This window comes from Pongo abelii, chromosome 12 (genome assembly GCF_028885655.2).
Source record: "Pongo abelii isolate AG06213 chromosome 12, NHGRI_mPonAbe1-v2.0_pri, whole genome shotgun sequence".
In the NCBI taxonomy this organism is placed as follows: Eukaryota; Metazoa; Chordata; class Mammalia; order Primates; family Hominidae; genus Pongo; species Pongo abelii.
This window is the reverse complement of record NC_071997.2, coordinates 70,803,404-70,821,346: the sequence shown is the minus strand read 5'-3', so window position 1 is coordinate 70,821,346 and position 17,943 is coordinate 70,803,404. Positions and strand designations below refer to the sequence as shown.

At 44.0% G+C, this 17,943-nt stretch overlaps 1 protein-coding gene across 1 annotated transcript; it reads right to left on the bottom strand.

Annotated features, from left to right (window-relative positions):
• Window positions 1-11,041: 11,041 nt before the first annotated feature.
• LOC112132104 (small ribosomal subunit protein uS14-like) lies at window positions 11,042-11,212 on the bottom strand. Its single transcript, XM_054547509.1, has one exon. The coding sequence runs from the start codon at window positions 11,210-11,212 to the stop codon at window positions 11,042-11,044; it is 171 nt and encodes a 56-aa protein (XP_054403484.1).
• Between the last annotated feature and the right edge of the window lie 6,731 nt (window positions 11,213-17,943).

Sequence of the window (17,943 nt, the reverse complement as noted above, 5' to 3'; positions counted from 1 at the left end):
AGGCCCATGTCAGGGGATCACCTGAGGTCAGGAGTTCAAGACCAGCCTGGCCAATATGGTGAAACCCCATCTCTACTAAGAATACAAAAATTAGTCGGGCATGGTGGCACACACCTGTAATCTCAGCTACTCAGGAGACTGAGGCAAGATAATCACTTGAACCCGGGAGGCAGAGGTTGCAGTGAGCCAAGATTGCACCACTGCGCTCCAGCCTGGGCGACAGAGCGAGACTCCTTCTTAAAAAAATAATAAAAATAAAAATAAAAAACAGGCCAGGAGTGGTGGCTCACACCTGTAATCCCAGCACTTTGGGAGGCCGAGGTGGGGGTGGATCACTTGCGGTCAGGAGCTTGAGACCAGCCTGACCAAATAGCGAAACCCCGTCTCTACAGAAATACAAAAATTAGCTGGGTGTGTTGGCATGCGCCTGTAGTTCCAGCTACTTGGAAGGCTAAGGAAGAAGAGTTGCTTGAACCCGGGAGGCAGAGGTTGTAGTGAGGCAAGATCAAGCCACTGCACTCCAGCCTGGATACTGAAGATTGAGAAGAAGTTACCTAACCAAGAGGGAAGGAAAGAAAGGCATTCCAGGCCTGAGAGCCAGAATAAAGATGAACAAGTATGAACTAGATTGGTAAATTCAGAGAACAGTCACTAGGATAGAAAATGGACAAAAGTATCTAGACATGAGGCCAGAAAAGTAGGTTAGGGCCAGGTGAGGTGGCTCACGCCTGTAATCCCAGCACTTTGGGAAACTAAGGTGGGCGGATCACCTGAAGTCAAGAGTTCAAGACTACCCTGGACAACATGGTGAAACCCCGTCTCTACAAAAATACAAAAATTAGCCAGGTGTGGTGGCACATGCCTGTAATCCCAGCTACTTGGGAGGCTGAGGCAGGAGAATCACTCAAACCCAGGAGGTGGAGGTTGCAGTGAGTCGAGATCACACCACTGCACTCCAGCCTGGGTGACAGAGTAAGACTCCATCTCAAAAAAAAAAGAAAAACAAAATTAGCCAGGAGCGGTGGTGTGCGCCTGTAGTCCCAGCTACTTGGGAGGCTGAGGCAGGAGGATCACTTGAGACCAGGAGGTCAAGGTCAAGGTTGCAGTGAGCTGTCATGGCACCACTGCACTCCAGCCTGGGTGACAGAGTGAGATCCTGTCTCAGAAAAAAAGAAAAAAGAAAACAAAAGTAGGTTAGGGTATGATATGATCTTAAAGAGCCTTGAGGTTTCATGGAAAATGCTTGTAGGCCCTGGAGACAGACTGTTCTGTGTAACTTCTTTACAATTTACTAGCTATGAAACATTGGGTAACTTAATGTCCTAAGCCACATTTCCCAACTGTAAAAGAGGAATGCTCTCATTTAATAGTATTCATTGAGCATCTACTATGGGCCAAGCACATAATGATAATAATGCCACTTTATAGGGTTGTTGGGAGGACAAGTTAATAAATAAAAAGCATCTTGAGGCCGGGCATGGTGGTTCTCGCCTGTTATCCCAGCACTTTGGGAGGCCGAGGTGGATGGATCACGAGGTCAGGAGATCAAGACCATCCTGGCTAACACGGTTTTTAGCACAGTCATCACAGATGAACAAATCCTTAAATATATTAGTAGAGTTTCCAAAAGCACTTCACAGAACATTTAGGCCCTTGAGGGAGGCCTGTTTCCTCTAGGACAGTCTTTCTTCTAGGAGGATATTTCTAGGAATTAGGAGCAGGAATTTGGCCAACCTGGGTTTCGGATAGTTCTATTGCCTGTAATAGAGTTAAGGGGAGAAGGAAAACAGTTTAGAAAGGGTGATAACAGGGAGCTGTTCTATTTTATTCTATTTTTGAGACAGGGTCTCACTCTGTTGCCTAGGCTGGAGTGCAGCGGCTACTTCTATTTTAGAAAGTCTGAATTTGAAGTGATGAAAATACATCTGAATGGAGATATATTTTTGGCTGCAGAAATTATTTTATGTACATGTCTGAAGACTTGTATACATGTTCCAACCCTTTGACCTTATAATTATTCTGTTAGAAGTTTTTCATATGGAAATTACCCAAAAGAGAAGGAAAACTGGAAAAGCAGAGTAATAAAAAAGGAAACTAACTGTCAATAATATGAATACAGCTAAGTAAATTATCTGCTTGATATGATATAATAGATTATTATGTAACTATCAAAATATAGTTATGGGCTAGGCACAGTGGCTCATGCCTGTAATCCCAGCTTTTTGCAAATCCCAGCCCTTGGCTAAATCTGGGAGGCCAAGGAGGGTGGATCACTTGAGGCCAGAAATTTGAGACCAGCCTGGGCAACATAGCAAAACCCCATCTCTACAAAAAGATACAAAAATTAGCCAGGCGACTAGGTGTGGCGGCTCATGCCTGTAATCCCAGCACTTTGGGAGGCCGAGGCAGGCGGATCACCTGAGGTTGGGAGTTCGAGACCAGCCTGACCAACATGGAGAAACGCCCCCTCTCTACTAAAAATACAAAATTAGCCTGGTGTGGTGGCATATGCCAGCTACTCAGGAGGCTGAGGCAGGAGCATCACTTGAACCCGGGAGGCAGGGGTTGTGGTGAGCTGAGATTGTGTCATTGCACTCCAGCCTGGGCAACAGGAGCAAAACTCCATCTCAAAAAAAAAAAAAAAAAATTAGCCAGGCATTGTGGCATGCGCCTGTAGTCTCAGCTACTCAGGAAGTTGAGGTGGGAGAATCAATTGAGCCCTAGAGGTAGAGGTTGCAGCGAGCTGTGATTGCACCACTGCACTTTAGCCTGGATGACAAAGTGAGGCCCTGTCTCAAAGAAAAAATAATAAATAAATAAATAAATAAAATATAAATAGCCGGGCACGGTGGCTTACGCCTGTAGTCCCAGCACTTTGGGAGGCCGAGGCGGGTGGATCACGAGGTCAGGAGATAGAGACCATCCTGGCTAACACGGTGAAACCCCGTCTCTACTAAAAATACAAAAAATTAGCCGGGCGAGGTGGCAGGTGCCTGTAGTCCCAGCTACTCGGGAGGCTGAGGCAGGAGAATGGCGTGAACCTGGGGGGCGGAGCTTGCAGTGAGCCAAGATCGCGCTACTGCACTCCAGCCTGGGCGACAGAGCGAGACTCCGTCTCAAAAAAAAAAAAAAAAAAACTTAAAATAAAATATAAATAAATTTCACCAACTTAAATCCCACCAGCAGTGTATAACATATCCTTACCAGCATGTGTTATTATATGATTTTTTTTCCTTTTTGACTATCTGAAGGTTATAAAGTGGAGTTTCCTTTTGGTTTAAATTTTCGGTTCTCTGATTACTAATAAAGTTGTGTGCATTTTTTCATATGTTTATTGACCATTCAAGTCCCTTCTATGAAATGCCTCTTTATATCTTTTGCCTTACTTGGTTATATATCTCTTGTTTAAGCCTTTTGTAAGTGCTAGGCGTGGGGGATAAGGGTTTTGCATAGGTTATATTATGAATCCTTACAATCTACTGCCTTGAGTCCTTTTTTAGAGCAAGATATTTATACATGTTAATGAGTCTTTGCTACTGTATAAGGTATCTGTCTACAGATTTAAAGAAAAAGAAACACTTCTAAGTTTCCTAACCTTTAGCAAAGTGTAATGCCTCCACGCCCAACACATTTATTTTAGGAAAGACCTTAATTCTGACTCTATTTCACAAATGTTATTTGAAAGCAGCATTAGCTTTATCAGTTAAAGAGTTTTTTTAATCAAAAATAGCGTGCATTTGAAAAAGAAGACAGTGAGCTGCTAGTAGTTTAGCCCCCTTGCCACTTTAAGTGTGAAACAGAGACCAGCAGCATCACCATCCACCCAGAACTTGTTAGAAATGTAGAATCTTGAGCCTCACCCTAGATCTACTGAATCAGAATGTACATTTTAAAAAGGTCTCCAGGTGACTCACTGGTACTTTTCAATTTGCAAAGGGCTGGTTAGCTAAACGGTGGTAGACACTACATGTAGGATCTGGTTGGGACTGGGGCTGAAGGAATGTCTTTGTTTTTTCAGTGTATTTGGAGCCTGGCATTGTTAGGTGTAAGTGCTTGAATCTCTGAGGGGCCCATCTAGGTGAAATCCAGCTGAGAACAAGCAAGTTACCTGGATCTGTCAGGTAGTTTCTGGTCTTGCAGCCCCAGAAAAATAAAATAGACTAAACAATGTGGCCTGAAATATATCTAATTGAGGTCTAACTAATTTTTTATTTTTTTTCTGGAATGATCTATACAATTGATCCAACTCTTCACTTCATTTTGAGTGTATGATTCAGTCTGACAGTCTTACATTAACTAGATGGGTTTGACTAATAGATTTTTGAAACTTAGAACCTTAGAAATCGTTTGTACCAACACTTTCATTTTACAGATGACGCAAATGAAGCATCATGCAATTAAGGGAGAGATCACACAGCGTTCAGTGGCAGGATGACAGTCCCAGTCTTGGGCTTTTGCCATTTAATCAGAGGCCCAGATTTGGAATTTCCCAATTCTCTAGATACATCTGGCCTGAGGTGGGTAAACTCAGTATTTTTTTTTTTTTGTATAATTAAAGGAATGAATTAATATCTTGTGAAAATAGCCTGGTAATGTAAAAACGACATAAAAAGCAACTTTTTTTTTTTTTTTGAGACAGGGTCTTGCTGTCACCCAAGCTGGAATGCAGTGGCACTATCACAATCCACTGCAGCCTCAACCTCCTCAGCTCAAGCCATCCTCCCACTTCAGCCTTCCCAGTAGCTTGGACTACAGGTGTGCAACACCACACCCAGCTAATTTTTGTATTTTTTTGTAAAGGCAGGGTTTTGCTATGTTGTCCGGCTGGTCTTGAACTCCTGGGCTTGAGTAATCTGCCCACCTTGGCCTCCCAAGGTGCTGGGATTACAGGCATGGGCCACTGCGCCTGGCATAAAGCAACTTTCTTAGTGAAAAGATTCTATAACAGGCCAGGTGTGGTGGTTTACACTTGTAATCCCAGGACTTGAAGAGCCCGAAGTGGGAGGATCGCTTGAGGCCAGGAGTTCCAGATCAGCCTGGAGTACCCAGGCTGGAGTATCCAGAACATAGTGAGACCCTGTCTCTACAAACGAACAGACAAAAAAAGATTCTATAACATTTACCCAATAGCAATTGTTAAGCAGCAAAATAACTTAAATGCCAACATCTTCAGGGCTCCTTTCTAGCTCCAGTGCAGTTAGAAAGTTTGGATCTAAAGAAACATCTGAGGCCGGGCACAGTGGCTCACACCTGTAATCCCAGCACTTTGGGAGGCCGAAGCGGGCGGATCACAAGGTCAGGAGTTCAAGACCAGCCTGACCAACATGGTGAAACCCCGTTTCTACTAAAAATACAAAAATTAGCTGGGCGTGGTGGTGCGCACCTGTAATTCCAGCTACTCAGGAGGCTGAGGCAGGAGAGTTGCTTGAACCTGGGAGGCAGAGGCTGCAGTGAGCCGAGATCTTGCCATTGCACTCCAGCCTGCGCGACAGAGCAAGACTCCGTCTCAAAAAAAAAAAAAAAAAAAAGCAGCATCTGGTAGGCCAGGCGTGGTAGCTCATGCCTGTAAGCCCAGCACGTTGGGAGGTCAAGGGTAGGGGGTGGATCACTTGAGGCCAGGAGTTCAAGACCAGCCTGGCCAACATGGCGAAATACTGTCTCTACTAAAAATGCAAAATTAAAAAAAAAAATTAGCTGGAGATGGTGGTGCACGCCTGTAGTTCCAGCTACTTGGGAAGCTGAGGCAGGAGAATTGCTTGAACCTGGGAGGCAGAGGCTGCAGTGAGCCAAGATCACGCCACTCCACTCCAGCCTGGGTGACAGAGCAAGACTCTATCTCAATAAATAAATAAATAGGCCAGATGCAGGGGCTCATGCCTGTAATCCCAGCACTTTGGGAGGCTGAGGCGGGCTTATCATGAGGTCAAGATATCAAGGCCGTCCTGGCCAACATGGTGAAACCATGTCTTCACTGAAAATACAAAAAATTAGCTGGGCATGATGGCACGGGCCTGTAGTCTCAGCTACTCAGGAAGCTGAGGCAGGAGAATCGCTTGAACCTGGAAGACAGAGGTTGTAGTGAGCCGAGATTGTGCCACTGCACTCCAGCCTGGTGACACAGCGAGACTCCGTCTAAAGATAAAATAAAATAAAATAAAATAAAATAAAATAAAATAAAATAAAATAAAAAAGAAGCATGTGACACTCAGACTTCTCCGCTCTTCTTACCGTATCCTATCCTATAATTAAAAGTAAAAATAGGCTGGGCACGGTGGCTCTCACCTGTAATCCCAGCATGTTAGGTGGCCGAAGTGGGTGGATTACCTGAGGTCAGGAGTTCGAGACCAGCCTGACCAACAAGACGAAACCCTGTCTCTACTAAAAAAAAAATATATATATATATAAATATATATATATATATATATACAAAAAATTAGCTGGGCCTGGTGGCTGGTGCCTGTAATTCCAGCTACTTGGGAGGCTGACGCAGGAGAATTGCTTGAACCCGGGAGGCAGGATTGCAGTGAGCCAAGATCGCACCATTGCACTCCAGCCTGGGCAACAAGAGTGAAACTCTATCTCAAAAAAAAAAAAAAAAAAAAAACAGTAAAAATAATAAATAAATACATAATACAAAAAATTGGGTAGTAAATGGAGTAAAATGCTGGCTCATGCCTGTAATCTTAGCACTTTGGGAGGCCAAGGTGGAAGGATCCCTTGAGCCCAGGAGCTAGAGACCAGTCTTGGGCAACAGGGCATGGTGGCACACCTCTGTAGCTACTTGGGAGCCTGAGGCAGGAGGACTGCCTGAGCCCAGGAAGTCAAGGCTGCAGTGAGCTGTGATTTCACCAGTGCACTCCAGCCTGGGTGACAGAGTGAGAGTGCCTGGGTGACAGAGTGAGACCCCATCTCAAAAAAAAAAAGTAAAAATAAAATAAAAGAGTTCAAAGTAAAGATTTAAAAGTTTAACTCTGGTGACTTCCTAATCCCTAAATTATACTGACTTAAACTAATTCCACACTTACTGCCGCAGCCCCACCTCCAGAAGGGCAGACATGGAAGGACCCTATTGTTCTGAGCTTCCTTTCTTTGTCCACTCCCAGCCTCTGAACAGTCACAGTAAGCTATCCTTCTCCTGCTCTTTGAGATCTAAAAAAGACCTGGGGTTTTCCCTGCCGCTGGGCAAGTTTATGACAAATATTGTTGCTCCCCTATTTTAAAACTTCCCTTTCCCCATAAGAAGCATTTCTGTGGTCACTGGGGACTTTTACAACTAATAATAAACACAGATTCAAGCAGCTCAAAGGGATTCACATACACTTTTTAACAATGATGAAAGAAAGATACAAATAAACGGCCAGAAGTGGTCATCTCCTGGGAGGGGAGTGGGACGGGGTGGAGGGAGGTCAAGGGCAATTTAATCTTATCTGAATTGTTAGAATGTTTTGCCGAGGCAGGCATGGTGGCTCACGCCTGTAATCCCAGCACTTTAGGAGGCGGCGGCAGGAGGGTCGCTTGAGCCCAGGAGTTGCCTTGGGCAACATGGCGAGACCTCATCTGTACAACAAACAAAACTACAAATTTGGCCAGGCATGGTGGCACAGACCTGCAGTGGTCCAAGCTACTTGGGAGGCTGAGGCATAAGGACCTCCTGATCCCAGGAGATCAAGTCTGCAGTGAGCTGTGATCGCGCCACTGCACTCCAGCCTGGGCAACAGAGCGAGACTCTGTCTCAAAAAAAGGAAAAAAGAATATTTTGCAAAGAAAATATATCAATGGACCGACCGCGGTGGCTAACGCCTGTAATCCCAGCACTTTGGGAGGCCGAGGCAGGGGGATCACGAGGTCAAGAAATCGAGAGCATCCTGGCTAACATGGTGAAACCCTGTCTCTTCTAAAAATACAAACAAATAAGCCGGGCGCAATGGCGGGCGCCTGTAGTCCCAGCTACTCCAGAGGCTGAGGCAGGAGAATGGCGTGAACCCGGGAGGCGGAGCTTGCAGTGAGCCGAGATCGTGCCACTGCACTCCAGCCTGGGCGACAGAGCAAGACTCCGTCTCAAAAAAAAGAAAATATATCAATGTATTATTTAATTATAGCAAGGAATCATGAAAAAAATGGAAGAACTACATGCTCATATTAAAATTTTAATCTATACAGCAAAGGAAGTAAAAGTTGCCCACTCCACATTCTCTAACCCACTCTCCAGAAGAGGCCTCTGTTGGGAAGTGTTTTTATGCCCTTCCATTAATGTTCTAAGCATATTTACACATACCCAATTCTTTTTCTCTCTCTCTCTTTCTACAAAGTAGAATCACAAAGCATGGTTTTGAGTTTCCTTTATTCACCCAACATTTATTATGTCTTGGGTGGGATGGCTCTTAGCAATGTGCTCTCTCTCTTTTTAAAAATAAAATTTTTAACTTTAATTTTAATTCTAATTTTCCAGGCTGGTTAACATAGGAAGACCCTGTTTCTACAAAAAGAAATTTAAAAACGAACCAGGCATGGTGGCACACCTGTAGTCCCAGCTACTTGGAAGGCTGAGGCAGGAGGGTCACTTGAACCCAGGGGGTCGAGGCTGCAGTGAGCCCTGATTGTGCCACTGCACTCCAGCTTGGGTGACAGAGCAAGACCCTGTCTCAAAAAATAATAATAGAATACACTTTTATTTATTTACTTATTTATTTATTTTTGATACGGAGTCTTGCTCTGTTGCCCAGGCTGGAGTGCAGTGGCACAATCTTGGTTCACTGCAACCTCCACCTCCTGGATTCAAGCGATTCTCCTGCCTCAGCTTCCTGAGTAGCTGGGATTACAGGGATGTGCCACCACGCCCGGCTAATTTTTGTATTTTTTAGTGGAGATGGAGTTTCACCATGTTGGCCAGGCTGGCCTTTTTTTTTTTTTTTTGAGACAGAGTCTCTATTGCCCAGGCTGGAGTGCAATGGCACGATCTCAGATCACTGCAAACTTCGTCTCCCGGGTTCAAGTGATTCTCCTGCCTCAGCCTCCCAAGTAACTGAAGTTGCAGGAAAGTGCCACCATGCCTGGCTAATTTTTGTGTTTTTAGTAGAGAAAGGGTTTTGCCATGTTGGCCAGGCTCGTCTCAAACTCCTGTCATCAAGAGATCCACCCTCCTCAGCCTCCCAAAGTGTTGGGATTACAGGCGTGAGCCACCATACCTGGCCATAAACTTTTATTTTTTAGAGCAATTTTAGGTTCACAGCAAAAAGTACAGAGTTCCTATTAATATTATAATCTCTATCCCCAAACATGCACAACCTTCTCCAGTATCAATATCCCCCAGCATAGTGGTATATTTGTTACAATTGATGAACCTACATTCACACATCATTGTCATCCAAAGTCTGTACTTTACATTAGGGTTCACTCTTGGTGTTGTGCATTCTATACGTATAATAAACACATTTGGCCGGGTGCAGTGGCTCATGCCTGTAATCCCAGCACTTTGGGAAGTCAAGGTGGGTGGATCACCTGAGGTCAGGAGTTCGAGACTAGTCTGACCAATATGGTGAAACCCCATCTCTACTAAAAATACAAAAATTAGCTGGTGTGGTGATGTGCGCCTGTAAGTCCCAGCTACTTGGGAGGCTGAGACAGGAGAATTGCTTGAACCTGGAAGCTTGAGGTTGCAGCGAGCTGAGCTTGCACCATTGTCCTCCAGCCTGGGCAACAGAGCGAGACTCTGTCTCAAAAAAAACCAAAACCAAAACCAAAAAACCCACATTTGTCCATCATTGTAGTATCATTAAGAGTAGTTCACTGCCCTAATGATCCCCTGTGCTCTGCCTATTCAACCCTACTTCTGCTTAGCCCTTGGCAACCACTAATCTTTTCACTGTCTCCATAGTTTTGCATTCTCTAGAATGTCATATAGCTGGAATTATACAGTATGTAGGCTTTTCACGTTGGCTTCTTTCACTTGGTAGTATGCGTTTAAAGGTCCTCCCTGGCTTTTCATGGCTCAATAGCTCATTTCCTTTCAGTGCTGAATAATATTCCATTGTCTGATGTACCACAGTTTATTTATCCATTCATCTACTTGAGGGCATCTTGATTACTTCCGAGTTTTGGCAATTATGAATAGAGCTGCTATAAATATAAACAAGTTTTCATATAGACACAAGTTCTCAATTAATTTGGGTAAATATAAAGGAGTGTGATTGGTGGATCATATGGTTAGAGTTATTTATTTATTTATTTATTCATTTTTACTCCTGGAACTCAGGACAGAGTATGCTCATTTTGTGAGAAACTGCCAACTGTCTTCCGAAGAGGCTGTGCCATTTGCATCCCACCAGCAGTGAATGAGAGCTCTTATTGTTTCACTTCCGTGCTAGCATTTGGTGCTGTCAGTGTTCTGGATTTTGGCCATGCTAATAGGTGTGTGGAGGTATCTTGTTTTCATTTGCAATATCTTAATGACTTAGGATGTTGGACATCTTTAATTTATTTTATTTTATTTTTTTTTTGAGACGGAGTCTCACTCTGTCACCCAGGCTGGAGGGCAGTGGCACGATCTCTGCTCACTGCAACTTCTGCCTCCTAGGTTCATGCGATTCTCCCGCCTCAGCCTCCTGAGTAGCTGGGATTACAGGCGCCTGACACCACGCCCAGCTAATTTTTGTGTTTTTAGTAGAGACCGGGTTTCACCATGTTGGTCAGTCTGGTCACAAACTTCTGACCTCGTGATCCACCTGCCTCCCAGAGTGCTGGGATTACAGGCGTGAGCCACCGCACCTGGCCTGGACATCTTTTAATATGCTTATTTGTCATCTGTATTTCTTCCTAGGTGAGACGTTTGTTCAGGCTTTTTTGCCCACTTTTAAAATCCAGTTGTTCATTTTCTCATTGTTGAGTTTTCAGGGTTCTTTGTATAGCTTGGACAACAGTCCTTTATGAAACATGTTTTTTTTTTTTTGTAGTTGTAGTTTTTAAATGTTTATTTTGTGTACAAAGAGCAATCATGGTTTTTTATTGGGTGGATACCTTGGATAATATATTCAAGGAAGATCACTTAGTCCAACTTAATGAAACCTATATCCTTCGCATACCGATGGAAACACTGGAGGCACATATTGTGGCCATATTTCTGGATCAGACTGTGCAGGTCTGAGCAGATGCCATGAGAGCGAGAACCCTGGCCGAATTTTTGCAGGTGGCTCCGGTACAGCTGCGGGTGACCCATCTTGCTCTCAGGAATGCAACGAGGTAAAAGGAAAGCCATGAAACATGTGTTTTGCAAATATTCTCTCCCAGTCTGTGGTTCATCTTGTTCTCTCCTTTTTTTTTTTTTTTTTTTCTGAGACGGAGTCTCTTTCTGTCGCCCAGGCTGGAGTGCAGTGGCGCGATCTCGGTTTACTGCAAGCTCCGCCTCCCGGGTTCACGCCATTCTCCTGCCTCAGCATCCCGAGTAGCTGGGACTACAGGCGGCCCGCCACCGCGCCCAGCTAATGTTTTGTATTTTTAGTAGAGACGGGGTTTCACTGTGGTCTCGATCTCCTGACCTCGTGATCTGCCTGCCTCGGCCTCCCAAAGTGCGGGGATTACAGGCGTGAGCCACCGCGCCTGGCTCATCTTCTTGTTCTCTTGATGCCCCATTCTTTTTAATGGGTGCATAGCATTTCACTGGGTGCCTTATTTAGCCAGTCCCCTCTTAATGAACATTCATGTTGGTTTTTTCCAGTTTTTGCTATTAAATGTTACAATGGATAGTTTCTAATAATCACATTTGAATATCTGTGTAAATATGTATGTGGAATAAATTTCTTGGCCCTGTGCAGTGGCTCACGCCTATAATTCCGGTACCTTGGGAGACAAAGGCAGGAGGATTGCTTGAGGCCAGGAATTCAAGTGTAGTCTGAGCATAGTAGTGAGACCCTCTCTTTACAAAAAAATATTTTAAATTAGCTGAGTGTGCTTAACAATGGGGATAATAAAAGAGGAAGAAGAAAAAGAAGAAAAGGAAGAGGAAGAGGAAAGAAGAAGGAAGAAGAAGAAGAAGACGACGACAATGACGAAGAAGAAGAAGACGAAGATGATGACGACGAAGAAGAAGAAGGAGAAGGAGAAGGAGAAGGAGAAGGAGAAGGAGAAGAAGGAGAAGGAGAAGAAGGAGAAGGAGAAGGAGAAGGAGAAGGAGAAGAAGAAGAAGGAGAAGAAGAAGTGGAAGAAGAGGAAGAAGAAAAATTAGCTGAGCATGATGGTGTATGCTGTAGTACCAGCTACTCCGGAGGCTGAGGCTGGAGAATGGTTTGAGCTCAGGAGTTCCAGACTGTAGTGAGTTATACTCATTCCACATGCCCCGCACACCAGCCTGTGAATGTGAGAACTTGTCTCTAAAAAAACAAAAAATAAATTGTTGTAGCCAACTTGTTTTCCAAAACAAAGTAGCACCTTGAAATATAATTGATAATTTATTATTTATTTCTGAGCACTTCTGTGAGGTGGATAAATAACACATTCCAGTTAATTTTCAAGATTAACAATAGGCTAGAGACCACTTGTATATTATTATATATTTCACCATAATCTGAGACCCATAGTGGCTCAATCAAGAAATATTTATGAACTAGTCAACTATGGACACAGCTTCTAAAACTTCCTATAATTTGTATTCAATAAAAAGTGGGCTGGGCACGGTGGCTCACGCCTGTAATCCCAGCACTTTGGGAGGCTGAGGTGGGCAGATCATGAGGTCAGGAGATCGAGATCATCCTGGCTGACATGGTGAAACCCCATCTCTACTAAAAATACAAAAAATTAGCCGGGCGTGGTGGCGGGGGCCTGTAGTCCCAGCTACTCAGGAGGCAGGGGAATGGCGTGAACCTGGGAGGCGGAGCTTGCAGTGAGCGGAGATTGCGCCACTGCACTCCAGCCTGGGCGACACAGCGAGACTCCATCTCAAAAAAAAAAAACAAAAAAAAGGGGGGGTGGGGAGCAACGGATATCACACCATTGCACTCCAGCCCAGGAAACAGAGTGTAACCCTGTGTGGAAAAAAAAAAAAAAAAAAAAAGTGGGCTGCAAACCCCATATAGAGTGATCATATAATTGGCTGGGTGCAGTGGCACACACCTGTAATCCCAGCACTTTGGGAGGCTGAGGCAGGTGGATCACCTGCAGTCAGGAGTTTGAGATCAGCCTGGCCAACATGGCAAAACCCCGTCTCTACTAAAAATACAAAAATTAGCCAGGCATGGTGGCACATGCCTGTAATCCCAGCTACTCAGGAGGCTGAGGTAGGAGAATCACTTGAACCCAGGAGGTGGAGGTTGCAGTGAGCCAAGATCGTTCTACTGCACTCTAGCCTGGGCGACAGAGTCAGACTCTGTCACAAAAAAAAAAAAAAAAGCACAATGCTCCAGCTCTGCTAAGGGACAGCCTGCCTCCTCAAGTGGGTCCCTGACCCTGGTGCCTCCTGACTGGGAGACACCTCCCAACAGGGGTCGACAGACATTTCATAAAGAAGGGTTCCATCTGACCTCAGATCAGTGCCCCTCTAGGACGAAACTACTTCCAGAGGAAGGAGCAGTCAGCACTCTTTGCTGTTCTGCAGCCTCCACTGGTGACACCCAGGTGAACAGGGTCTGGAGTGGACCTCCAGCAAACTGTAGCAGACCTGCAGAACAGGCGCCTGACTATTAGAAGAAAAACTAACAAACAGAAAGCACAACACCAACATCAACAAAAAAGACTCTCACACAAAAACCCCATCCAAAGGTCATCAGCCTCAAAAATCAAAGGTAGATAAATCCACGAAGATGAGGAAAAACCAGCCCCAAAACACTGAAAATTCCAAAAACCAGAATGCCTCTTCTCCAATGATTGCAACTCCTCTCCTCTCTAGCAAGGGCACAAAACTGGACCGAGAATGAGATTGACAAATTGACAGAAGTAGGCTTCAGAAGGATGGTAATAACAAACTCCTCTGAGCTAAAGGAGCATGTTCTAACCCAATGCAAGGAAGCTAAGAACCTTCATAAAAGGTTATAGGAACTGCTAACTAGAATAACCAGTTTAGAGAAGAATATAAATGACCTGATGGAGCTGAAAAACAGAGCATGAGAACTTCATAAAGCATACACAAATATCAATAGCCAAATCGATCAAGTGGAAGAAAGGGTATCAGAGATTGAAGATCACCTCACTGAAATAAGGTGTGAAGACAAGATTAGAGAAAAAAGAATGAAAAGGAACGAACAAAGCCTCCAAGCAATATAGGACTATGTGAAAAAACCAAATCTACAATTGACTGGGGTACCTGAAACGGACGGGGAGAATGGAGCCAAGTTGAAAAACACACTTCAGGATATTATCCAGCAGAACTTCCCCAACCTAGCAAGACAGGCCAACATTCAAATTCAGGAAATACAGAAACGCCACTAAGATACTCCTGAAGAAGAGCAACCCCAAGACACATAATAGTCAGATTCTCCAAGGTTGAAATGAAGGAAAAAATGTTAAGGGCAGCCAGAGAGAAAGGTCAGGTTACCTACAAAGGGAAGCCCATCAGACTAACAGCAGATCTCTCTGCAGAAACCGTACACGCCAGAAGAGAGTGGGGGCCAATATTCAACATTCTTAAAGAAAAGAATTTTCAGGCTGGGCGTGGTGGCTCATGCCTGTAATCCCAGCACTTTGGGAGGTCAAGGTGGGTGGATTATGTGGTCATGAGTTTGAGACCAGCCTGGCCAAGATGGTGAAACCCCTTCTCTACTAAAGATACAAAAAAATGGCCATACTGCCCAAAGTAATTTAAAGATTCAATGCTATTCCCATCAAGCTACCATTGACTTTCTTTGTAGAGTTAGAAAAAACTACTTTAAATTTCATATGGGACCAAAAAAGAACCTGTATAGCCAAGACAATTCTAAGCAAAAAGAACAAAGCTGGAGGCATCACGTATCTGACTTCAAACTATACTACAAGGCTACAGTAACCAAAACAGCATGGTACTGATACCAAAACAGGTATATAGAACAATGGAGCAAAACAGAGACCTCAGAAATAACACCACACATCTGCAACCATCTGATCTTTGGCAAACCTAACAAAAATAAGCAATGGGGGAAAGGAGTCCCTATTTAAGAAATGGTGCTGGGAAAACTGGCTAGCCATTTGCAGAAAACAGAAACTGGACCTCTTCCTTACATCTTATACAAAAATTAACTCAAAATGGATTAAAGACTTAAATGTAAAACCCAAAACCATAAAAACCCTAGAAGAAAACCTAGGCAATCCCATTCAGGACATAGGTATGGGCAAAGACTTCATGACTAAAACATCAAAAGCAATTACAACAAAAGCCAAAATTGACAAAGGGGATCTAATTAAACTAAAGAGCTTCTGCACAACAAAGAAACTATCATCAGAGTGAACAGGCAACCTAAGAATGGAAGAAAATTTTTGCAATCTACCTATCTGACAAAGGTCCAATATCCAGACTCTACAAGGAACTTAAACAAATTTACAAGGAAAAAAAACAAACAACCTTATCAAAAAGTGGGTGAAGGATACGAACAGACACTTCTCAAAAGAAGACATTTATGCAGCCAACAAACATGTGAAAAAAAGCTCATCATCACTGGTCATTAGATAAATGCAAATCAAAACCACAATGAGATACCATCTCATGCCAGTTAGAATGGTGATTATTAAAAAGTCAGGAAACAACAGATGCTGGCAAGGCTGTGGAGAAATAGGAATGCTTTTACACTGTTGATGGGATTGTAAATTAGTTCAACCATTGTGGGAGACAATGTGGCGATTCCTCAAGGATCTAGAACCAGAAATACCATTTGACCCAGCAACCCCATTACTGGATATATACCCAAAGGATTATGAATCGTTCTACTATAAAGATGCATGCACACATATGTTTGTTGCAGCATTATTTACAATAGCGAAGACTTGGAACCAACCCAAATGCCCATCAATGACAGGCTGGATAAAGACAATGTGGCACATGTACACCATAGAATATTATACAGCCATAAAAAACAATGAGCTCATGTCCTTTGAAGGGACATGGATGAAACTGGAAACCATCCTCAGCAAACTAACACAGGAACAGAAAACCAAACACCACATGTTCTCACTCACAAGTGGGAGTTGAACAATGAGAACACATGGTCACAGGAAGGAGAACATCACACATAGGTCGGCAGTAGGGGGCAAGGGGAGGGAGAGCATTAAGACAAATACCTAATGCATGCGGGGCTTAACACCAGAGGATGGCTTGATAGGTGCAGCAAACCACAATGACACTTGTATACCTATGTAACAAACCTGTACATTCTGCACTTGTATCCCAGAACTAAGAGTAAAATAAAGAAAAAAAAAGAGTGATCATCTAATTTCTCATCCAAACATTTAAAAAGTAGGCATAACACATAACAGGGTCTTTCCCAAACAAAACAGGACTTATGGTTACCTTATATGGAAAATGCCATTTTTTTTTCTTCTTAGAGATAGGGTCTTGTTCTGTCACCCAGACTGGAGTGCAGTGGCACAATCAGAGCTTACTGCAACCTCCACCTCTTGGGCTTAAGTGATCCTCCCACCTGAGTCTCCCGAGTAAATGGGACTACAGGTGTGCACCACCATGCCTGGATAATTTTTCTTGCTTTTGTAGAGACAGGGTCTTGCCATGTTGTGTGGGCTGATCTCTAACTCCCAGGCTTAAGCAATCCCCCTGCCTCAGCTTCCCAAAGTACTGGGATTACAAGCTTGAGCCACTGTATCTGGCCAAGGATGTATTTTTAAGTGAAAAAAGATGCAAAGTTCAAAACTTTTTAAGATGGTACGTTCTGTGTAAAAATGAGGAGAATTTTGCTTACATCTGCATAAAGGAACTGCGGAAGCACACTCCAGAGAAACAAGGTAGAGTGGGAAATAGTGGGAAATCTTATTTATTTATTTTTTTCTTTTTTGAGACAGAGTCACCCTCTGTCACCCAGGCGGGAGCGCAGTGGCACGATCTTGGCTCACTGCAACGTCTTCTTCCTGGGTTCAAGCAATTCTCCTGCCTCAGCCTCCTGAGTAGCTGGGACTACAGGTGCCTGCCACCACGCCGGGGTAATTTTTTGTATTTTAGTAGACACAGGGTCTCACCATGTTGGCCAGGCTGGTCTCAAACTCCTGAGCTCAAGCTGTCTGAACATCTTGGCCTCCCAAAGTGCTGGGATTATAGGCCTGGCTGGAAATTTATGTATTTTATTTTTACTTTTTAAGATGGAGTCTTGCTCTGTTGCCCAGGCTGGAGTGCAGTGGCATGATCTCGGCTCACTGCAACCTCCACCTCCCAGGTTCAAGCAATTCTTGGGTCTCAGCCTCCCCAGTAGCTAGGATTACAGGCAAGCACCACCACACCCAGCTAATTTTTGTAATTTTAGTAGAGACGGAGTTTTACCATGTTGGCCAGGCTGGTCTCGAACTCCTAACCTCAAGTGATCCACCCTCCTCGGCCTGCCACAGTGCTGGGATTACAGGCGTAAGCCACCGTGCCTGGCCTTATGTATTTTAGATTGTGAATGTATTATATTGGATGAAAAAAATTACTAGAGAAACTCTACAAATACAAGATTGAGGGGGACATCAAGGAATGATTGCTTAAAAAATAGCTGAGCATCGTGGTACACACCTGTAATTCCAGCTACTTGGGAGGCTGAGGCGGGAGGATCACTTGAGCCAATGAGTTTGAGGCTGCAGTGAGCTATGATAGTGCCTCTGCACTCCAGCCTAGTTGACAGAGCAGGACCTCATTTCTTAAAAAAAAAAAAAAAAAAAAAATAGGCCAGGCGCGGTGGCTCACGCCTGTAATCCCAGCACTCTGGGAGGCCGAGGCAGGCTGATCACGAGGTCAGGAGATCGAGACCATCCTGCTAACATGGTAAAACCCCATCTCTACTAAAAATA